Source organism: Malaclemys terrapin, chromosome 24 (assembly GCF_027887155.1).
Source record: "Malaclemys terrapin pileata isolate rMalTer1 chromosome 24, rMalTer1.hap1, whole genome shotgun sequence".
In the NCBI taxonomy this organism is placed as follows: Eukaryota; Metazoa; Chordata; order Testudines; family Emydidae; genus Malaclemys; species Malaclemys terrapin.
In genome coordinates, this window is record NC_071528.1 from 13656809 (window position 1) to 13681640 (window position 24832).

Sequence of the window (24832 nt, forward strand, 5' to 3'; positions counted from 1 at the left end):
AAAAGCCTTCAGAGTAGAAACATGAAACTCTGTGGCCTTTTGGCTCTGTTAAAGGTTATGTCCTGCTAGGGGACAGACTTGATTGAATAGAATCTCTTCTATCCCTACCTTCTGTAAAATTAGTTTTCTTAAAATAGCCTCTTACAACAATCATGGAATGTTTGTTTCCATGGAGTGATATGACATCTTCTCAGACCTGCTGTATAAAAGTCACAGGCAAATATATAAACTCTAGCAAATGCTCCTTTAAAAAAAACAGTTACAGTTTGAGGAAATGTTGTATGTTTTGACTAAAAGCTAACTCTGATTTTGTGTGTGTGTGGGATACTTTCCAAGGTGTCAGGGACATTAGTGTGCATAGGTGGTGCTGTTCTGTTAATACTTTGATATGCAAATAATATGTTAAGTTATCTGAGGAGGGGGAATACTTCATTGCATATCCCATATCCAATATAGCTAGGACTAGGGTTTTCCTTACAACATAGCTTTCCGAGTTTCTCCTCAGGCCTTCGCTTGGGCTGCATGCTGTACAACATCTTTACTCTTATGAGCATTATGTGTGCATGGCTGTAAAAATTATACTTTTTCTTCATTTAGGTTTTATGCAAAATCAGAACTTCCGGAAAACCAATTGTTCCTAAAGCAAAAGCAGCCTCTTTCAAAGTTGAAATACTCGGTCTGGAAGAACAGTTAAGTACCCTTTCCATTAATCATCTTATATTGAAGAATGCAAATGTGTGGCAAACATGCTGTAATCATTGATTCTTGAAGCCATCTCTAAGACCAGATTAATTGATTTCTGAAGTGTCTTGTTGGCTAACCAGAATTTTGTGTGACAGTTTTTAAATGCATAAAATCTTGTCTGAACAATTGTACTAATATGCCATTCTTAAACTGTTCTAGGCTTTGATTTGAAACCTGTTTCATGGTCATTAAAGGTAGCAAAGCCTCCTGATATTTTAGAAGGCAAAAGATAACGTTTCTTTTTTTATTACTATACTTCCGTATAAATGTAATTATTGAAATATTTTAGATAGTGGACTTGATATCTTCCACCTTACCAGTCAACCTCTTGATTTTATTATTGTCCTTACGGTCCATACTAAACAGCAAGTTGCAGTGTTTTTCTCTCAATATGGCAGGTGATTTGTGCTATTCAAAATACTGAGGAAAAGGTATTGATTTCCTATTGTCTAAAGAAAACGAGACTTCTAAAACAATGTAATGTCATTACTAATTTAAGACTTGAACAATTTTACTGTTCTTTCAGGACTGATGTGAACTGTACAGACACGGAGCCTTTGGAGGAGGAGCGCATAAAAATCATTGCCTCTGAATTAGGTGGGATACTTTACTTTACGTGGGTGGTAGAAAAGGAAGAAATAGGTGGGGGAGTATCTAAATACCTGACTCATTCGTTTTCCCTGGGAGGCTTCCAAAAATAGCCTCCATGTGGATACATGAAACATCACAACATCAACTACCTCTGATGTTCCCCAAATATGCCATCTCTGTAATGTGATACCAATATGTACTGAGGAGTGACTTCTGTGCAAGCCATGTCACAGTTATTTTTTTAAAAAAGCATATTTAGTAGCCAGACTGTCACCTAACTCCCCTGTTAAGTTATTGGTCATTTGGAAATGGTGTGTGAAGCAACACAGAGACGTAAACTTCATTCTTAAAGGCACAAGGACAAATGGGAGTCAGCAGGTCTTGAGTTCTGATTATGGCTCTGCCACTGATTTGCTATATTGCCTTGGGCAAAGCCGCTTCATTTTTCTGTCTCCAGGTTCAATGACTCTAAAAACTGTTGCCAGCATAGCTGTGCCGGTCAGGGGTCTGATGAGGTGTGACTGATGTTGCTCTGCTGTCAAAAGCCCCTACCATAGATGCAGTTTTTGCTGGTATACCTTATTTTGTTTAGGAGGCGTGGTATAAGTTACACTGGCAAAAGTGCAGTTTTCCAATATAAATGGCATCCGCGCTAGAGTGCTTTGCTGCTGTAGTATACCCGTATCCCGTTCATCTGACGAAGTGGGTATTCACCCACGGAAGCTTATGCTCCAATACGTCTGTTAGTCTATAAGGTGCCACAGGACTCTCTGTCGCTTTTTACAGCTCCAAACTAACACGGCTACCCCTCTGATACTTAGTAGCACTATACTGCCAAATCCTTCCAAGTGTAGGCCTGGCCTCAGTCTATTTAGTTTATCCAAGAGAAGGTTAAGAGGTGATTTGATCAGTCTACCAATACTTGTATGGGGAAGAGACTTCTGATAGTAAAGGGCACTTTAGTATAGCAGGAGAAGGCATAATGGGATCCAGTGGTTGGAAGCTGAAACTAGACAAATTCAGATAAGAAACAAGGTGCATATTTTTAACAGTGAGGGTAATTCACCGTTGGAACACCTTATCTAGGGATGTCGTGGAGTCTTCATAATCTGAAGTCTTTAAATCAGGACTGGGTATCTTTAGGAAAGAGATGCTATATCCAGGGTGGCCAGCCTGTGGCTCCGGAGCCACGTTCAGCTCTTCAGAAGTTAATATGCGGCTCCTTGTATAGGCACTGACTCCAGGTCTGGAGCTACAGGCGCCAACTTTTCAATGTGCCGGGGGGTGCTCACTGGTCAACCCCTGGCTCTGCCCCAGGCCCTGCCCCCACACCACCCTTCCTCTTAGTCTGCCATGGCCTTGCTCTTCCCCCCCCCCCCCCCCCCCATCTGCAGCCCACCATGAAACAGATGATTGGGAAGTGTGGGGAGGGAGGGAGAGGCGCTGATTGGTGGGGCTGCCAGGGGGCAGGAGGCACTGGGAGCCAGGGAAGGGAAGCAGATGGGGGGCTGCTGACCTATTACTGTGGCTCTTTAGCAATGTACATTGGTAAATTCTCGCTCCTTCTCAGGCTCAGGTTGGCCACCCCTGTGCTATATAGCTTAACAGAAGTTATGGCCTTGATGCAGTTTACTGGGTGAGGTTCTTTGGCCTGTGTTACGCAGGAGATCAGACTAGAAGAGTGTTGTAATAGTCTCTTCTGACCTTAATGCCTGTGAATCATTTTCCTTATGGGTTTCCAGCTTGCTTCATTTAGTTGGTATCTCAAATCTGCATGTGGAAAATGGTCTGATGACCATTTTGGTAGCAGTTTAGTTATATGCTCTTTTATTCACTTTTGCTCTTCCTTCCCCTGTTCTAGGCCTTCCGTGCTGCACTGAGGGAGGCATAACAGAGAATCTTGGCCAGGATGTGTTTTAACCTGTACAAGTCTATTTAAAATTTGTAATCGGAGAGAAGCATGAGCCTTTTTGTTAGCATTTCCTTTCTGCCTTTAAAAAACTAATGGTGTTTTTTGCCATGCATTCTGTGATGCACTGTGCAAGAGGTACTATAAAAACAGTACATTTATATTTTTAATACACAAAGTAAAAATAGTCATAACTTCTTGCATGCCTCTTTCAACAGACCAGAGGAATAAACCTAGTCATCCTGTGGAAGAACTGAAGTATCGGAAAGCTCTTAAAATCGCTCTAGATATTTTGAGTGCCTCTCCGAAACAAGTAAGGCCTTCAGATGAGGGACGAACTACTCGATCAGCCCAGAAAGAAAATAAAATAAGAACTTCATTATCTCCTCCTGTGACTAGATGTCCAATAGCTTCCCCAAAAATAAAATTGGAAGGGGGCGAGACCTTGAAGGAAAAAAAGAAACAAAAGACACCCAGTCCACAAACTGATACAGAAAAAAACAAACGGAAATGTCGGCTCAGTTCCAAGGAGACGGCTAAAACATGTGGAAACAGAACAAATTCTTTAGGATCTAAATCTGGGGACTTTTCTAGCACATGGAAGTCGGAAAGCCAGCATTGCAAGATAGCTAAATCAAAACTAAAAACATTAACTCAACAGAAAAAAGTAAAATCCAAATTGTTGCCAAAGTCCAAAACAGGAAAAAGCTCATTGCTTTTGCTAAAAGAGAATGAGAAAAGTAAGAAAGGAAGAAAGAGACCTAGAGATGCAAGCGAATCCTCATCTCCTAGCACTAAATCCCCGGATGATACAGCACGTGTTTTTGTTAGAGAGAGTACCCCAGTATCTGCTTCCTGCAATTCTACTATGTTAATATCTGCTGGAAAAAGGCCAAATGTTAGGGGTCTGCCCAAAAAGAGATTACTGGATTTTTCTATTACAAGTACCTCACCTGAATTGGAGAGTAACAGCAGTGAAGAGAGAGACACTCCAGCAAGGAAATATAAAATGTTAGATGGGAGCAAAAAGCCAGTGAATTCAAAGTGTGTTAGCTGGAAACAAAAGACTACTGCAGTGTCACCTCTGCACAGAAAAGGGGGATGCATAAGTGGCCCTGAACCTTTATCTGGGGCTTCTAAACACACAAATTATTCTGATAGCCCTCTTTCTGAGTTTAAAAAAGAGGAGAATAAGGGTACTTCATATAGTCCTGTGAATAAAACTAAAAACTGTCAGCTACCTGATTTTGACGAAGACGAAGAAGGTAAAGTATTTCAGTGGGGGAACAAGGATTTTTATGCCATTTGATGTTCAAATATTGCTTATCTATTATTGTGGGAAGTTGCAATATCTTGAGGAAGGCGTTCTCTGAATACTCATTTTATACTAAAGTCCATCATGGCCATTCCCTCTATCTGACGTGTTTTGTTTTGTTTTGTTTCCCTGAAATTTAAATGTGGAAACGGTTCAGTCATATTGGCTAGAAGGAAGATATTTCCTTGTTGGGGAAATTTCAGAATTGCTTAGTCAGATGGACAATTCAACACTTTCTCCATTCCAACGATGCTTTGGATTGAAAGTTACGATGCAGAATAATTTACCAGTACTAGATGTGATTTACTAAATTTTATTTTTGTTTTTTATTAAACTCTTTATTTAGGAAGTTTTTGCAACTCCTATCCATGTAAATATCCGACACAATACAATAATCATTATAACAATGAGCTTTTGTTTAGAGAAACGTTATACAGTGGTATAATCATTGGCTCTCTAACAAAATGTTAGTGTGTGACAATGAGCATCTTTACAGTACCCATGACATGTCATTTCTGCTTTACTAAATTTTAATTTTTTGTGCAGTGCCAGATTATTATCTGACTATTTTGCAGTTCAGTGTTACTAAGAAATATAGTGGGAACTTGCAAACCTTCCATTAATTGTTAGGATTTTTACTGCTCTTCAGCGTTCTGATAGTAACTGATAAGTTTCTTAGCACACTTTTTAGAGGTTCTGGTTCCTTCGCTGAACAATTCACATGAAAATTGCACAAGCTTGTATTTTAATGCCTTGTCAATTGCTACTGTAATTCTCCAGTGTTAATTCTTGACTTCAGTCTCCTTCATCCTTTGACCTCGGCTTGATGTTTTACTACTTGAATATCTACAGTTGTATTGTATTTCCTTCAATTCAAGCAGCCCTTGCAACCTTTTGACTTTCTTCCTTTCGCTGAGTCATAAGGATTCTACCCTAGCAGAAGTCTCTCCCCTTCCCTTTTTTTTTTTAAAAGATCCTTGTTGTTTCTAGACACTTATTTACAGAAGTCTGTTCCTCTCCCCTTCCTAATTTCTTAAGCACTTAACTCAATATTCACTGGCCAGATTCTGATTTTACACCAGGGTAAGTTTGAAGTAACTCCATTAAAATCAAATGGAGTTGTCAGTGTGCCTAGGTTAGAATGCGCAATGGCAAATTGTCATAGCTTAATAGATGTAATGAACTCAGTAATTCAAAATACTATTGGGATATTTTTCAAATTAAGATACCTCGCATGACCAGAAAAAAATATGATAAAACAATTCTTCTCACTTCACTGACAGGATTGGAATCCTCTGATCTGTCTTTGAAGTTTAGCTCTCCAGGAGATATCTCTCTCGATACAACTTTGGTAGATGAGGAGGAAGAAGAGGAAGATGAAGAACTTCCTAGTATTCTTTTACGTCAAGGTAAGAAGAGAATGTAACTATTTCTTTGAGCCTTAGTCATTGAAGACTTAAATATGATTTAGACTTTGTTTACTAATAGCTTGGTAACAAACAAATGTTTTTATTCATTAGACTTGTTTTGGCTAGAAACTGTGAATGTTGTTTTGTTCATTTGCGTGTGGCAACACGTTCATGCACAGCTCTAGAAGCTGCATGCAAACTCCTCTTAAAGGAATATCTTCAGGCCATGCTGTCTTACCTCTCTGCTCCCAGAAATATGGGCTTCTTTCAGGCCTCTGACGGTCAATTCCTTTTACCAGTACTAGAGTAGTCTTTGGAAAGAGCTGCTATGATGTGATGACTTTTGTCTTTCTTCCCCCTCCCTCCGGATGTGGGCGAATGTCAGGGGATGTGTATGCTATCCATAGGGCTGGCCCACAACATTTTGGCACCTATGCTACCCCATACCCCCTTGCTTGGGCCAAACATTTGAAAGGTCTCAATTCTGCCTTCTTCCTGTTCTCCTCTTGTGGTACTGCTCTGTTGCCTACCCCAATAAAGGAGAACTAACAACTTAAAATGCCTTGTTCAAAAATTTTAAGTAACACTTAACTTTCAAACACCTGAACAGCAAATGTAACTTTTCTTGTCTGCATAGTAAACACTGGCATTTTTATCTGTTTGAAAAATCAAATTGTTGCTTTCCCGGCCTTCCTGGTTGCAAAGATTTGAACTGCTTCCTGAAGGTCCACAGTCTGGGCCAGCTTATGCTCTATTGAGATGGTTGCAAGGCCGACGAGCCTCTCCTGTGTCATTGTGGAGCATAGATGTGTTTTTCTTAACTTCAGCTTGGAGAAGCTGCGTTCTCCACTGGCAGCTGTTACAGGAAGTGTTAGAAGTATGGGCAGAGCAAAAACAGCATTTGGAAAAAGGGTGGTCATCTTATTTGTGCACATATATTCCAGAACAGCCTTTGGAGTTGATCCTGCTGAAATGTATCTTGAAAGGGTTTTTAGTTCATCACCTAAATCACTTGCATCAATATCGCACATGTCATCATGTGTCAACACTGTCTTTAGTGCCCTGCATTGCTGGTGTAGGTCTTCTTCAGGTATAGTGAGGAGCTCTGGAATATCATACAATATCCCAAACATACTGCCTCCTCTCAACTTTCCCATTGTGTGGCACTCGGTTTCAGTGTCAGAGAGAATGTTCCCTGATGTTGCTTCAAAATTTGCCATCAATGAGTTAATGCAGAGAAAAATACATAGATGCTTTGAATTACATTTAAAAAATTCAGCAGCCTCACTAGAAGCTGGCGCTGTATCACTGACCCACCAAGTTCAATGAACTGCATGAGACAAAAAAAGTTCGAGGGTTTAACTCTCGGATCCATGTCTGCACTCCTCTGTTCTTTCCTCTCATGTTGGCACCATTATCGTAGCCCTGACCTCTCATGTCGGCTATCGCAATTCCCATATCTTCCAGCTTTTTAAGAAGCACATTTGTCAAACCAGCTCTTGTTGTACATCAATGTCAATACATTTTAGAAAATGCTCTGACAGTCACCATTGCAGGGACATTTTCACTAGGTTCTGTTGTTACAAAACGCACCATTAAAGTCATTTGTTCCGTATGGCTGATGTCAGGTGTGCAGTCCAGAATAAGAGTAATATCTTGTTGACTTTAGATCTGCCACAATCTTCTGTTTGACTTTTGTTGCCAGTAACTGTATGATCTCATTTTTAATTGTTTTTCCAAGGTAGTGGTGTGTACATTCTTGGGTGGTGACTCTTTTTAGATGCTCCTGGAGTACAGCATCAAACTCAGCCATCAGCTCCACAGTTTTAAGGAAGTTTCCATTGTTTGGCACATACATCCGATCTGAAGTGCCACGCAGTGCTAGGTTTTGGGTAGCAAGCATTCTCACAATGGCAATGAGCCTTTTCAGAACATTTTGCCAGTAAAGAGACTCTGATACAATCTTCTCTTGATGTTGCTCATCTATGGTGGCCTTTAACCTTAGGCTCATCTCAAGCTCTTTGCACCTATGGAATGCTCTCTGGTGATTTGCTGCCTTCTTATGGCATGCCAGATTTCTAGCCAGATTTTTCAGGTCCTTTGTTCCTGTAGAACCCAATGTGGTTGGAACATTAGACTGGAAGAGTTTGCAACAAAAACAGTATGCAGCATTCTGGGTTTTTGAGTACATAAGCCATGGCCTCTCCACTTTGTCACCATTGGGGATTTCACGCCAGTAATGTGTTGGATGGAAACTTCTATTTTCATTGTCTTTGGGGAACATTACATTTTTCACTTGCTGTCACCCATGCAGTACAAGGAAGTCCCTCAGGCTACTGCTTAAGTGGGTCCACAGTCCTGGATCATCTAGACTTAAGGAACTAAACTCAACAGCAGCTGTTTCTTGCGTCTCCACCATACTCTTCTCTGATCTACACTTTTCTTCAGGAATGTGCATGGTTACATCCATTTGAGATGGAGATATGGATGCTGCAGTAGCTGCCAGGTCACCTGCACTCTGACTAACTGGACGATCAGGCATCTCCTCATCACTCGCATCCTCACTGGGGCTGGCAGGCTCATCGTGAACATTTGTGTCTTATCTCAGGAGAGCTCCTTCCTGCTTAGAAAAGCTTCCTTTGCTTGCTTGCTTTCTGAATGCTGCCCCAGAGGGGCATTTTCTTCTTTACCTCATGACTGTTGTTCTGTGACAGCTATAGTGGCTCTCAACACTCAGTTGAAGGGGGCAAATAAGCAGGCTGGTAGCAGGGCCTGAGTGAGGGAAGAAATCAGTGTCTTAAGGGTCTAACTGGCTCCTACTACTTCAGTTGACTGCCTGTTCTCCTCAAGTGGGTTCAGGGAAGCAGCAGGAAACAGGAAGCTCCCTGAGAAGCTGGTGTTAATCAGTCCAGGCTCCTAGGGGTACTAGAGAGGTACATAAGCGGCTGCTTCTCCTCCTCTCACTCCCTGCAGCTCCTGCTGCTTTTTGTTATTTCCTCTCGCCTTTTCGCCTGCCTGCCTGTTATGTCTCTTGTGCCCTCCTTCCCCCAGCACAGCACTGCACCATCTTGGTGCATCTAGAGCAGCGAGAATACATATGCACCAGCAGCAGACACAATTTTCTACATTCTGGGTCCTAGTGTGCCCCACCCCCACCCCGTCTGACACCTGAGGCAGCCATCTCAGTTCGCTTCATGGTAAGGCCAGCCCTGGCTATCCAGTCCCAACATGGAACTGGAAGTATCCACTTTGCACCCTATCACACCACTCTTGCTTCCCTCTAGGAATAGTTCACAAAAACTTCTATCCTTGTCTCTTTGGCTCCCTCATTCACCTTCACCAAATCTTTTTCTCTGTCTGATCCATGTTGGAGGACACTCGAAAAAGTTCTTATGCCATTATGTAAATCAATGGTGCACTCTCCTCTTGAATACTGTGTGTGGTACTTGTTACCCTATCTTACTGATGATGAGAATGATTAGGCCATGGAAAAAACTCTTGTACAAATAGAGATGGAAAAGATTGGGCTGATTTACCTTAAAAAAGGGATAATGACAAAAGGACATGGTGATAACATACAGAATAATGACTAGTGTAGAGACTAGCTTAGGAGCATCTGTTCTCCTTGTCTCATAACACAGGAACAAGGGAACAGCTAATGAAACTGAAATATAACACATTCATATCCAATAAAAGGACTTTTTCCCCACAGAACACATAATTAGACTGTGGAACTTGTTGCCACAGAATGTTGATGAGGCCAAAAAAATTACCAAGAGGGATTGCACTTATCTGGATAACAAGACTATCCAGGATTGTTATAGTTAATGCTGATAGTGTCTTAAGGCCTGCCACTAATCTCTAGCTATTAGGGATTGGGTTGAGATTATCATAGAGGGCAGATTATTTCACATTTGCCAGCTGCAGGGTTGCTTGCATGTTCCTCTGAAGCATCTGTCACTGGCCACTGTTGGAGAGGACACTGGACTAGATGGACCATGAGTTTGATCCAGTTTCGCAATTCCTGTGTTCCTAGGAGACTAATGGAGATACTGAGATTGTAAGATCTCTGGGGCGGGGACAGTCATCTTTTGTGTTGTGTACAATGCCTAGCACAAAGGGACCCTGTTTCTTAGCGTAACAAGTTCAGGGACCTTGTCTTACTTGTTTGAACGTCAATGATGCTATGTAAATATTACACTTGTCTAATTATGTAGTCCAATTAACTTTTATTTTTGTGCTGTAGAACCATGTTCAATTGAACCAGGGATGTTGGTCTGGTGCAAATTGCGAAGATATCCATATTGGCCAGCAGTGGTAAGAACAGCACCTTACTACTTTTTTGAAAATGGGATCCAAGGGTCTGATTCTGAAACCCTGTATGGCTGTATTGAATATCTTCAGCCCTCATTGACTTCAGGATAAGTTGAGAACACTCGGCACTCTTCCCTGTGTCGTTATTTACATTGATTCAAAATCTTTGAACAACATTTAAAAACAACGGCTACCTGAAAGCAGGATAGATTTTTGCTTTCCCATGGCAAGATGTGCAATGCCGATCTGAGCTTGCTAGATGAACTGTGAAGGATTTTTATGCACAGAGACCACCCAAAAGGCATTTTAAAGGTTTTACTTTTCTTTTGATTTTTACCTTCTTAAAATATCAGGAACTTCAATGTGTAGACTTCTCTAGTTTAGCTGGAAGAATATCTTTTGGGGAGGGGTGGAGAAAGGTATATCTCAAATGTCTTATTAGTGCTTATTTCCACTGAAAAACGAGGGTTTTTTGGACAAAAAATGTCTCTATTATAGATTCAAAATGTTATTTAGGCATTTGAATTAAATATTTTTTAATGAAAAACAACCCACTCCCCAAAGCTTTATCCCCCTGATTAAAAATCAGTGCCTTGCTAAATTGCTCATCTGTCTTGATTCTTGTGATGTTTCCCTCATTCTCTAATCACTATAATATTTTGGGGTAAAGAGAACCTGTATTTTGGATGTAAAAAACAAGCAGGGGCAAAAAATGTGTTTTTGTGAAATCTCTTGACATAATCTTTAAACCCTATAAAGTAGAAAAAAGGGCACAAGCCCAAAATTTTGCTTTTCAGACGTCACTGGGAACTCATCAGTCACCTTTAAGAGATAGATGTTAAGGATGACATGCTTGTTGAAGTGTGTAGCTGCAAGTCTAGGGTGACCAGATGTCAAGTGTGAAAAATCGGGACGGGGTGGGGAGTAATAGGTGCCTGTATAAGAAAAAGCCCCCAAAATCCCAACTTTCCCTATAAAATTGGGACATCTGGTCACCCTATACTAGTCTGGTGTCTAAAGATAGAGCACTTGCTACAGATTCCAGTATAGAAGGTGATAATCACTCAGAGAGCTTTGTAGTACATAATAAATTCTCCATTGAAACCCATTCTATTAGGTAGTGAAATCTCATGAGTTCCTCCTTATTCATTGCATTGTATTACGTTGCTACCTGTCAGAACAGCCAGCAAAGTGGTCCCTCTTGTGGCTGATAACACGCATTACTCTGTTCTGAATAGGAAAGAATGATTAATGTACATCATAATACAGTGTTAACAGATAGCATCCAAAGGTGAATTAACTCTAAATTATCAGTTATTCTTGTCTTTAATTTGTAAATTTGTTTTGATCATGCTACTTTGCTTTTTTCCAGTGTGCAGCAATAAGGGAATAAATTCAAATGAAGTAAAACAAATTGCATAATCAAACAACTAACAAAGCCATGTGTGCACATGCTGTTCTTAATGTACCAATTTTATTTGCTTTATTTGTTTGCCTGTTAGACATCGTCAAGTTTAATCTATTTTCTGTAATGATACATGGAGCAATATATAAAAATGCAAGTGGAAATAATGTGATTGCTTTATAAGCAATCCAGTTTCTAGAATGTTAACTTGTCTTTATATTTTCAACAGATAAAAAGAGTGACGCGGAAATATAAAAAAGCAAACGTGCTGCTAATAGAAGCGGGTATGAATAACAAGAAGGCAAAGGGGTATATTTTGTTGATTCTGATTAGTTTCCTAACTTCACTTACCATTTGTTAGAATTGTGCTAAGTGCCTTAACAACCAGGGTAATGGAGGCATTCTGAACATAATTCCTTTTGCTAGTATGAAGCCTAGCGCAGCCAATCATTCTGGTTTTGAGTTGGCATAAAGTAGCTCTTAGCTGTTAATGGCATATCCACCATGGAATCCTGTTACAACTGCCAACAACCTCGAGAGGTCTTCCTCATCCCACCCCTTAAAATGTGCATGGCTTTTATAAAACTTTTGTTCAGTGTGTTGCGGATCATACAGAAGGATTCTTAACTTTACAAAACCTCATATGTTGAGTAAAGGTGGATGTGCCTGTCCTTGTGGGTTGGCTTAAGTCTGCAAAGCAACTTTAAACTTGCACTTCAGTCTTCATGTGGCCATCTTTATCTCTGTAGCTGAGGACCACTGGACATAGCCTCACTCAAAGTTTGTCAATGTTACTCCTAAATCAGTTGTTCTGTTGTCTTGTGCCTAACCCAATTTAGCATCAAACAATTCCTTGAATATGAACTGGTAGCTTATAAGAATTAAAACTGGTACAAATTCTATTCTTAACTAGTTATGCAACCTAACCTGCAGAAAGATGTAGAATTTGGGGGGCTGTGGGGTGAGAATCTAAGCTTGTCTGTATGCACTAACTATGTTCCCCCCCTTTTTTTTCCCCACGAAGTTTCTCTATAGGTCTCAAAAATCTAAAGCACTTTGACTGTAAAGAAAAGCAGAAGCTAATAGTAAGTACAGTAATAAGAAGCAGGCGTCACATTTTTCTTCAGTATATGACATTACTTTAAAACTGAATCCCTACTTATTGGCCTTAATTGGTTCTTTAGTCCATAATCAAATTTTATGCAAATATATCTTACCTCTTTTTCAAATCTATTGTTCGTATAACTTTTTTCAGCTGGAATGCAATCTTGAACAAAGTAATTAAATGTAGATATTCAAGGCATGATATGTCTTTCAGAATGGAGGGCAGGAGGGTGCATTTGGGGTGGGTACCTCGGATTGTCTCTGGAACTGGTTTTCGTTTGACTTACTGCTTCCAAGCTCAAAGCTCTAAGCGCCTGTACCTGCAAGGTAATCCATAGCTAATGGCTGTCAGCATCTGGCTTCCTTTAACTATCTTCTTAGGACAAAACCACATTCAGCACGCATTGCAGAAAGCATTCTTTAGTTTCCGAGCATAGACCAGGCCTAAAGAAATTTTTGCTTGAATCTGTCTAAATGGGTGGCAGTTTGGTAAGTCATAAATGCTCCAGTTAGTAGTTACATAAATTTTTTTACCCAACTAGAGCATAGAGCTGAAGTTGAGACTGAGCTGAAGTTCCAGCTTATTACAGCAGCACAGTGCATTGCTTCTGTTCCTGAGCGTTTGCATTTTCATTGAAATTAGTTTTAGGCTTTCAAAATTCAAATCAAACCTTGAAAAGACAAGTGCCAAAAGCATTGCCCAGCCAAGAAGGAATCCATAAGCAAATAATCCAAAAGACTCTCCAAAGTACTTTCTCAAAAAACTTGTATTTGAATTGTCTTCAGGTTTTTAGTATTTTAAAAGTACTTAATATTTTGTATTATTTATTCAGTGTGGATGGAGTTCTCTCATAAATGTCTAACATGTAAGATGAGCTACATTATATTCACTAGGAATGTTCTTCTTAGCGCCTTCTAGCATGTGTATTCTTGTGGATTGTGTACTAGTCTACAAAGTGCATTGATTTCAATAGGGTTTTCTATATCCTTGAAATGGATTCATAATAGTATGTACTCTCTTTAATCTACATTGAAAGCTTATAGATTTCTAAAATGTATTTTAACCATTTTAAAGGGATAAAATTGTTCTTGGGTTATATGGGTCAAACAGCTGTTACACTATGTAATAGACAAAATTAATCCCTCTGCCTTGGAACTGCAAGCCATGTTCTCTCCCCGCTGATGCTGAGTAAGATGAGCTTTAACTGCCCTTTTGACCTAGAATAGATATCCCAGTTCACCTGTGAGCTCTGGCAGAGGGAAACCTGCAGCTAAGAGCAAGTGGGAAAGGAGTGTGTGTATGTTTACAAGGCTGAAGACCAACAAATTGACCGAATTGTGGGTGTTGTGTACATCCTGTGAAGCAGGGAGATGCGGATGCTGTTTTCTGTCAGTCGGTTAATGTAGTTGGCTGGTTTGGAGTGTATAAAGTAAAGCTTGCTCTTTGTGAGGGGAAGAGTGCTCAGGCACCTACAACCATTCTGTCTGGGTTGTCAAACAAATGCATTCTACAATCAACTTCCCAGTGTGACTGGACTCCCAGAAGATGACTTGTCCTGAGTGTTCACCAGCTTCCATCAGTAACTCTAACCCTAAATGGGGTAGGTGTTAAAATCTGAGTAACCTGTGGAGCCATACTCATTTAAAAATCTAATTACTTCTGTGCTAATTGCAAACTCAGCCCCTGTTAGCTTGCACTTCTGCAAGCCTTAAGAAATCTTCAGATTCCTCTGTAATGCAGTCCCAAAACTTGGGAACCATTTCTCCCCTTGGAAATAGAAACAAACAATTTCATAAGCAAGACGTATCCATTTTATGATGGCAAATGGACACATTACTCTGTTGCAGAAAAACACTGACCAAACATCCCTGCATTATTTTTTTGATTGGTTGAGAGAGGAGGAATTATTCAGTTTAAATCCAACCTGTTGACTTTTTTTATTGTAGGACAAAGCCAAAGAGGACTACAGCCAGGAAATTGAGTGGTGCATTGAATTGATTGCTGACTACAGAATTAGAGTAGGTAAGCAAATGGGTCAAGGCTGTCAACCATGTCCTTTCTAGTATATATCTATTGCAATATTGTCTTTCTTTAGATCCGGCATAGCTGAGGTCTTTATACTTACTGGACATTGTGGTAGAGTAGAAGACTTGAGACCTGGGATTTATTGCAGGCTGAAGTTAACTCTTCCTTCTTGTGCCTTGGTTTGCCCACCTATGTGATGATTATACCTCACTGGATGCTGAGTCTTCATTAATCAATATTTTCAATGTGCTTTGAATCCACAGAAAAAACGTATACACCTGATTTTCTAGTTTATATATTATATCAAGTCTGCAAGAGAAAATGTTCAAAGCCAAGAAAACATATTCCTGTTCTGCTCCCCTCACCGCAGTTATGAGTTAGTTGTGCTAGGGGTTCTGTGGTCGCTCTAATTTTGTAGCACCATGCATTGCGGGCTTCACAGGGGCCACCTGCCGTGGGCTGGATGTCATGGGAACTGAAAAAATAATCAATATTTACACAGTCCATTACAGACTGACAAATCTTCACAATGCCTCTTTAAAAAGTAGGTTTCCCCATCTTATAGATGAGGAAGAAGCTGAGGCAAGTGACATGCTCATGGCCAAAAGAATTGCCCTACAAACTGGGATTGGAACTCAGGTGTTCCTGGCTCTCGGTTCTGGCATTAGACTATTGGGCCACACCTTCAGACAGGTCAGTATTTAGACTTTGAAATGCTCAGGTGAAAGGTGCGGTATTATGAGCAATGTGATGTTTAGATAATGTGCTGAATACCCTTCATAGCTTGGAAATGTTCACCTGATCAGTAATGGCACTTTAAGTGGCTTCTCTGATTTAAAATTTGCACACTGTATGCCTGTTGCACTAAAGTATTTTAATGGTTGAATCAGATCTTGATTACAGCACCTTACATTTAGAATATTTGCCTAAAAGCTGTAAAGTTTCTTTAGGTGCAGTCTTTGCGTAGAAAATCTCAAACTTTTGTTTTCAGAGATTCTAATTGGATTGATTAAAGTTCCTTTATTTTTTTTCAGGTTGTCGTTCTTTTACAGGATCCTTCTTGGAATACTGTGCTGATGACATCAGTAAGTATTTCCATGGTGAGGCTGGGTTTTTTTTCCCCTGTCCATGTCAGCCAGTGTAGATAGCTTCCTATGTATTAGTCTACCAAATTCTTGCAGTTAGATTTTCTGACAACATACTTCAGGGATGCCTAAAAATTGTGCTGTTAACTTGCCTTTTAATTTTGGAACTAAAAATATCTTAGTCAGTTTTTATAGCACATGTTTTTCTGTGCTCGTGCACATGAATAACAGTTGTTTCATATTGTCAGATCAGAAATATCTAGTTGCCTTCATCTCTTCCCGTCAGTGCAGCCCCCAGAGAAAAAGAGATGGGGCAGGGTGAAATCCATACTACTTTTTTTTTTTCTCAAGACACCTGCTAAGACCTGGGGGGCTTTCCCTTATTTGACACACTGCAAATGATTGGCAAGGTACCTGCACCATGTGTTTGTAGGTAGTACTTGCTTCTTCACAGTGAGCTGGGGAGGGAGAACAGGTGTAAAAAATGGGTGAGCTGCCAGAATAAGGAAGTGAGGATCAGGCTTAAGCACTCCAACTATTAGGGGATATAGAGAAAACATCAAGACTTCAAAAGATTGAGTTGGAATGTTAGGAAGAGGGATCAAGAGAAGCATTCGGGGGCAGGGGAGGCATTCAATGTCAAATTAGGCAGGAAACCGTTTTCCTATCCCATGAGAATTGTTGAATTTTTGAAAACTTTCCCATCTTGAATTGGGACAAAAAGTAAATCTTAAACGTTTTGGCAAACTGAAAATCGGGGTGGAGGGTGAAATCAGAAGAGCAATCAAAACATTTTGATTTTGACCTTTATTTTTTCTTATAAATTAACTTAAATTCCAAAACAAATCATTTTGACCCCAAACAACCTGCCTTTTGAAACTTGTCAAAACTGACCTTTCCTGCACAGTCTCATACGCTAACTATAGCATAATATGGAAAAGAGGGATGCACTAAGCCTGCAGATGACAATGGCAGGTGTGAGGGTCATGTTATCTGACATACAGATTAAGGTGGAGGTGCTGCCTAACTCATGCCAAAGATGGCTGCTGGTCTCTTTTAGGAGAGGTTTCTGTTCCTAGGCCTGTTCTACAGTTCTGGGTGATAAGTTCTCTTCTCGTTTCCTGGCCACTCTCTTGACTCCTGCTGCTGGCATGGCACCAATCATTTTTCTTTCCTCCTCAGCTGCTGCCCTCTGTCCTGACTACAGTGCTTCTTCCCAGCAAAATGCCATGTCTTCTGTGCACTGGCTTATTTTCCTGGACATGGTTCATTTTAGAGCAGATGTAATGACGGGCATAATTTAGCCTGTTTTTAATAGACTCCATAAATGTACATATTGCTAACAACCCAGGCTGCATTTTCCTTCCACTTCTATCCCCTGGTAATGCTGTCCTCACTTGAACAGACTCCGTCCTAAACGTGCCCTATTATGAGGTATTTGGTGAGTTGGTCAGATCTACTACTGTAGTGACTAGGATGAAGGTAAAATCGAAGTTCACTCCTTCAGGGTTCTCGGTGCCTCTTATCAGCTGTCTGTCTTTTGGACAGAAAGCATTTTGAGGCAAAGACTCCTTATCTGTATCTCTCCGAGTGTGTGCCGCTCTATACGCAAGCGAACGATAATGACTTTCATACCCAAGACAGATCATAGTTAGAGAAGACCTCTGTTGTCACCCTTCAAGGAATAAGTTGATACGTACAAGCACTAGGCAGGAATCTTTCCTGTTTTATTTTTTACTTCACGCGGCCCAATCTCCCGGTCATCCAGAATTGCACAAATAGCAGTGTGCATTATGGGGTGGCTTCATTCTTTGTCAATCAGACATTGGCTGCGGATGAAGACCTGATGCCACATTAGATCAACAAGTGGCCCACTTCAGCATGGGAACTCCTATGTTCTGAGAACAAACACATTTCAAAACCACTTCTATCCGAATTTCAGTTCTTTAGTTTCTTTTCTGGCACAGTTAAAGGTTTATCTTCCAGAATCAAAAATATTTTATTTTTCTTATCTGTGGTGTATTTGGATGCAGTTACTTTAAGGTTGGCTTTCCTTTCAGGCTATCCAGTTAGAAAAGAAGTTAATCAAGGTAAATTACAAATGACCTTCCCAGTCATAGCAGAGGAAGACCTTGAAGAATCTTTGTCAGAAACTCCACCTATCAAACCCTCCAAGAAAGTTCTTCCTGATAGAACGAGGGCCGCCAGAGACAAAGCCAACTCCAAGATAGTCGACTTCATAGTGAAGACAAAGGGGGCAGAAGAGCATCTTTTGGCTATTTTGAAAAGCAAAAAGCAGTCCAGATGGCTGAGAGAATTTCTGAATTCAAGTCGGTATATGACCTGTGAGACCTACCTTGAGGATGAAGAGCAGTTGGACCGCGTGGTGAATTATTTGCAAGAAGTCTGTCATGAAATAGATACCAGGAAGCTGGATGTAAAAAATGGTGATAGAATAAAATTTATTTTGGATGTCCTTTTGCCTGAAGTAAGTGAACATCTTTACTGTTGTTTGACCTGGGTTCAGAGACTTGCTGAATGTTCCCTAGGCATTGAGTGATATTTGAGCTAGACAAGTTAAAATTAATGGGCCCAGTTTTTAATCTTGGGTTCTTCAGATTAAGTGCCTGACTCTGGATTTAGGCAACTAAGATTAAAAGCTGAACCCTTTATTATTATTATTATTATTATTATTATTAAACCACGTTTACGTGGCTCAGCCTTGGGAGGTCAAAGGTGTCCATTTGGTTCAGCACAGCAATCTGAAAGCTTACATGTATATGTTTTTTTAAATATTCTTTGAAAACAAAGTGCCAAATTAGCATTCTGGGCCTCCTGCTGGTGTTGCTATCTTGTTGAAAAGTGAGTATGCACACCAGCATAACGGCAGCTCTATCTCCATTTATAAACCGTTGTCCAGCTTGATCTATTCTGAAACTCCTTATGTAAGCACCAGTTTAAAAATCAAACATTAATGGTTTGTCCAAAATTGCCTTATTGTAGAATAAGAGTGCTATACAATAGCTCTCTGGGCTCATGTATTTCTGGTGTCACAATGTTACCTTTAGGGAAGATGACTGCTTCTCACAGTATGCTAATTATAATTTGCCTCTCTGAAATGCTTTTATTATTCCAATCGTTGCATTTTTAGAAAATTACACAAACAACTTTTCCTAAACTCTATAAATACTTCTGTCAGGTGGCCTATAAAAAGAACTGGAAAAATCCTTGTAAGGAACTTTTCCAACTTCTATAGAAACTAAAATTTCTTTTAAACAAAATTTAAACTTCTAGCTCTTATGGCTGCAAAAAGATCCTTCCAAGTGGGTTACAGGAAAAGTTTATTTCCTGAATTTCATTTCTTTAAATACACACTTTTTTCTAAAAGCACGATGAGCGAACTTTACTAAATAAGGTAAAACCTTATTCCAGAATTTTGTTCATCTGCTGAGACAATTTCAGTTGCTGTTTTCAGATTATTGTGCATACAATTTAATCTTTAATTTTTCACTAGTATCAATAAACTCTGTTCTTACAGGCCATCATTTATGCAATTTCTGCTGTGGATGATATAGACTACAAGAAAGCAGAGGAAAAGTACATAAAGGGACCATCTGTCAGCAAACGGTATGGTGGTTATTGTAATCTCCAGAATTTTACTTGTCAGACTTTTTGCCTAGAAATTAGCCTGATTCTCACCCATCTTTGCATAACAAATCAGCATATAGCCCCAACTTCCAGTTCATAAGGAAATAAGACTCATTAGGTTTTACCTTGTTTTCTCAGTCACTAAAATGGTCTCAAAAGTGGGCTTTTCCAGCCGTCCCTCAGCTTTTGCAAAAATATTACTCTGTATTCATATTTAAAGCAAGATTTGACTATTCCAACATGGAAACTTGTCAGAAATTTTAACTCCTTAAAAACTTACCATTTGGCTTTTCATCTTACTTAAAAAAAAAAAAAAAAAAAAAAAAAAGGGGGGGGGGGCTAGAGTCTTTGCTCCAGTTCAATCCCCTTTATGCTGAATGCGTGGCGCTCAGAGGTTGTAATGTGGCTGCAGCGGCCCAGTTGTGAATTCTGCTGGTAGAGGGGAATTCTTAACTCACATAATGCTGGTGCAGTGTGCCTTTGCCAGCCTCCTCCCTTGCATAAGGGGGCATACCAGGGGAGGAAGTGAGTTCGGAGTGGCATGGGGAGGGGAATAGAGTGGAGCCAATTCTCTGCTGGCATGTGGGCCTTTAGGGACCATATCCCTCTCTCTGAAGTTAGAGCAGCCCATAGGCTGATATGTATTGAGCAACCGTAACTAAACCCAATTAAATTGGTGCATAGAAGATTACTGCATAATACTAGTCATTGTTTATGTAGCGCAGTTGTGACCTATACAAAGGGATAATTTGAATATGAAGAGGAAATGGAGACTCCCGTTCAGTTTCACTTAATGCATGTACAGTAGGACCTCAGAATTATGAGCTGACTGGTCAACCACACACCTCATTTGGAACCAGAAGTACACAATCAGGCAGCATCAGAGACAGGGGTGGGGGTGGAAAGCAGATAAGTACAGTACTGTTAAATGTAAACTAGAAAAATAAAGGGGAAATTTTAAAAAAGAAAAATTGACAAGATAAGGAAACTGTTTCTGTGCTTGTTTCATTTAAATTAAGATGGTTAAAAGCAGCATTGTTCTTCTGCACAGTAAAGTTTCAAAGCTGTGTTAAGTCAATGTTCATTTGTAAACATTTTGAAAGAGCAACAATCACATTTTATTCAGAGCTATGAACATTTCAGAGTTACGGACAACCTCCATTCCCAAGGTGTTTGTAACTGAGGTTCTACTGTAATCAGTTTTTGATTAAAAACTAGTTTAGATGTTTTTGTAATGGTGAAAATGCAAACTTCTAGACAAGATGAAGACCAAGATTGCCAGTATTTAAAAATAACTAACAGATATTCTAAAATGCTTACATTTTTAAAATGTACCTTGACTGCCCACTTACAATTGTAAAGCTAACTTCTTTCGTTATCCGAGTGCTGAAATGATTAAATGTTGGAAATATTCCTACTGACAATAGTGTGTTTTGGGTGTGTTTTTTGATTTTTAAGAAGAAAGTAAGTTTTTATTTTTAAATGCAGAAGTTCAGTGCAATGTTCGGGGTTTTTGTTTTTTTCAGGGAAAGAGAAATATTTGACACAGAAATTCTAGAAAAAAAGAAACTGGAGCTGCTGAAGACTGACCTTGCCCCTGAAGACCGCGTATAGCAACAGCGGTAGGGAGCTTTAAAGTCTGCACTGGCACTGAATGTATATCATGAAGAAGGCAATTTTTTGTATAAATTGTGAAATATTTTTACTTTTTTATCAACGTGTAAATATTCTTTAGTGGATGTGCTGAGTCTTCAGAGTGCCGTGTTCTTTCGGATGCAGTTGTACTTCTACGTCTTATTGAAAGTTTGTTGTTCAATGGAACTGCTCATTGCTTTCCTCTGAATGATATAATACTGAACTCCCTGTAAAATTAATTTTACAAAGATGTAATATAAATTTTTATGGACGTATTGCTAGTCAGTTAGCTTGACGTCACCCTACCCTACTTGAAATGTACATTCGTAACAATCTAAGAGGATAAATGGCAAATGCTTTGAGGCTTTTGACATAATCATGTAATTTGTATTTAATTTTGTGTGGATTAGCCTTTCAGAATATCTTTGGAAACAAAGGTCTGCCATCAGAGGGATCTGTGATAGAAATGTAGAGTTACAGGATTTTCTATAGCCAAGTATGCTTTGGTAGTTTCATTACTGCTAAATATACTGGGTTTCCTGTTTTTAAAATTTTCAGAGGTTGATTGTTCTTGCTCTACTTTAATTTATGTACCTATGGGGAAATAAAAATGCCACCCGTTAATGAAACCCAAGGCACAGAAGCTCTCTTTCTGTTAAGAGGGCAACTGTAAACTTTAGTGTAAGAGAAGGCGTTCAACACACTAAAATTATTTTATAATACAATCCGCTTCACCTCATTTAGAAAGATGAAGCAATAAATTCAATGAGTGTCATGTTTAGCATATTGTAGGTTAATGAAACCACAGTTTCTAGGCATACATTTAGCACTTTTATGTCTAGCCTATTCAGAAATCAAATCTGCGTGCTTCTGGAGCTGTGCCAGCATTAGAAGCAGTTCACATCATGGTATCACAAATTCATTAGCGTGTTGCAAACAGATTACTGTTGGCTGGCCTACAGTGAAGCTGGCTGACATCAGAATACATCTTAATTTGGGAAGAGCCAATCAAAAAGGTTAGCTATTTATATTCTATTTGTAGTGCAAATCTCTGATCAGGGTGTGGTATACAGTCTGAACTGAGGTGTAGTTTGATTTATATGGAATTAAATGATGTAGCTTAATTTTTTTCAAATCTAATTCCTTGTGAGAAAATAGAATGTAAAATGGCATATTGATATTATGTGTGTATATATATTGTACTCATCTGAATAGTTCTTCAAATGACACTAACTGCACTGTATCTTCAGAGTCCATCCTCCTTAAATGGTTTAGTGACCTATTAAATAGGTGTATTAAGAACATGAATGTAACAAATGAATGTGAGGATATCGTACTAAAACGTACTTTCATATTACTTTTCACTAAAACTTTTTCAAAAAGGGATAATGCAATTTATATACACTTTTTGTCATGGTATAAAACCTTTAATTACAAGCCAGTTATATAAATATACCTTGAGCTCTGCAAAGGTCTTGAAAGCTGCTTTGGCAGATGTTAATTATAGATGGAGATTTCTGAGGCTTGGTGCTATCTCCTTTTACAATGTGCAAGCTTCGTGTTCAGAAGAGAGATTTAACAAAACTACTGCAGCCACTGTTCCCAGAGATAATGGGCCACACCAAATGTAGATCTCTTAAAGTTGGGGGAAAGAAGGCAGGGAAAGGCTTAAATCACAATGTGATACCCATTTCCCCTCCTGAAATAAATCATAACCACACATGCACTTTTCATCAATATTCCCATAATGGTTATGGGACTTCTAAACAATGCCACAATAGCTGAAATTCTAATATCTCATGTTCTCGAATTAGTCTGGGGAGAAGTAACCTCAGAAATTCTGATGCCTTATTTATGTGTCACTCTTTTTCCATGTTCATTTTTCCCCTTTCCTCTTCTAATCACATCCTACCATAAGACTTTTTTTTTTAAATACAAACTAGTAGTAATATCTAATCTAATTGCACTTTAACCAAGAATGAATTGGCCTAAAGTAGTACATCATGTTGAAGTTTGTTTTTAATATGTGCCTAGCACAACTTAGCCTTGAAAATATTAAAAACAAAATGTAAACATTATTATCGTCAAGAAACCAAAGGCTAGATAGCTTTTCTTTTTTTTTTTTTAACTGTTATTTTTATGGGTATATTAAGGCCAAATTCTGCACTCAAATCCACATTTGGCTGTCATTAACTTCAGTGGGTGCTGCACATATGTATCCAAAGGCTTAATTGGATCTGTAAACTTAATTGGGATAACAAATACTTTCCACTCATTGTAGAAAGCGCATAGACCATTTCTGTAAAGTACAGATAAATCTGAAGACTTTTTGAATTCCCATGATAAGATGTATTAAATTTAACAGTACATTCAGATTGATATTGCCTAATGCAGTAATATTTACTTTCTATTATATACAGTATTTACCTCTTTATGGTATTTTGTGTGACGTCAGTTTCTTAAATACCAACTAAAACTGGTACCTAACAAGACATGAACTCTCAAAGGTATATTATTTCTACTTTGTTTAAATAAATTCAGTTGCTTCAGATACAGTTCATGTAATCCATTGCTCTCAGTTTAACCAAAAAATCTTCCAGCTGCATTTTGTATTGTCTGATAGCTGAGTTGATTTTTGTTTTCTTCCTACTATGGGTATGTCAAATACCATTAAATGACAGTATTTGTGTTGAAATATTTTGTTTTTCTTGTAAGATAACATCTGGGTGAATATAAGAAAGCAGTGTCCTGTATTGTAATTTTTAATAAAGCAGACTAACCAAAAAGAAACGATTTTAAGCAGTAGCTTGTTCTTCTTTGGGATGTGCAGTACAGTTTAAAAATAGCACTTCCAATATTCTGTCAGCAAAGTGGTTTTCTTTTAAAATGTTTAACTTATGTCTGTCTGTTTTATTTCTAACCCATGGAGGGTTTTGAGTAAGCATCCAAAAGTATTTGTGTTTATCTAAATTGAACCTTCTAAGATCCCCTGTCAATATTATTGTTAACATTTTGATAACTTTGCCTTCAACATGTACACTAATGTGTTTTACTTATTCTTTCATTGTAGGCTATTTGCCCTTTAGAACTGTAATAAGAATTTTTTTTTTTCCAAACACAATTTAATCATTTGAAACCCTGATGATGGAATCTTGTTCAGTACTTTAAGGCTAAGCTACATGGAGACACTTCCTGACATAATTGTAACTTCTAATGTGAATGCTCTTATTCTGACATGAGTCCCTCTTTGGGATTTAGTTTGTCTCTTCCTAAGCAACATAAATTAAACCAGAAAGAGACACTTATTCTGGAGTGAGTGTCCAGATGGGGAGTTATAAATACACCTCTACCCCCATATTGTACCTGATATAACAGTAATTCAGATATAACGCAGTAAAGCAGCGCTCTGGGGGGGCGGGGCTGTGCGCGCCAGCGGATCAAAGCAAGTTCGATATAAGGCGGTTTCACCTATAACGCGGTAAGATGTTTTTTTTTTGGCTCCCGAGGACAACATTATATCGGAGTAGAGGTGTATATCAGGGTAGCTAAGTTGATAAATATCCCTATGTAGACAAGTCCTCACCCTAAATACTTCCCCCCTCCTTAAACTAGTTCATTGATATGCATCTATGGCATGTTTCTTCATA

The 24832-nt window shown here is 39.1% G+C and overlaps 1 protein-coding gene across 8 annotated transcripts in view; it reads left to right on the forward strand.

Moving 5' to 3' along the window:
- Positions 1-23978, forward strand: part of PWWP3A (PWWP domain containing 3A, DNA repair factor) — a 28899-nt gene extending 4921 nt beyond the window's left edge. For all 8 annotated transcript variants that reach the window (XM_054013529.1, XM_054013526.1, XM_054013528.1 and 5 more), the window contains exons 3-14: positions 598-689; positions 1271-1341; positions 3463-4509; positions 5843-5968; positions 10215-10285; positions 11917-11996; positions 12712-12772; positions 14739-14814; positions 15852-15902; positions 17963-18390; positions 19441-19529; positions 21077-23978. In XM_054013529.1, coding sequence (XP_053869504.1) covers positions 598-689; positions 1271-1341; positions 3463-4509; positions 5843-5968; positions 10215-10285; positions 11917-11996; positions 12712-12772; positions 14739-14814; positions 15852-15902; positions 17963-18390; positions 19441-19529; positions 21077-21164 — 2280 coding nt within the window. In that variant the 3' untranslated portion in view covers positions 21165-23978. The remainder of the gene's footprint in view (positions 1-597; positions 690-1270; positions 1342-3462; positions 4510-5842; positions 5969-10214; positions 10286-11916; positions 11997-12711; positions 12773-14738; positions 14815-15851; positions 15903-17962; positions 18391-19440; positions 19530-21076) is intronic.
- The last annotated feature ends 854 nt before the right edge of the window (positions 23979-24832 follow it).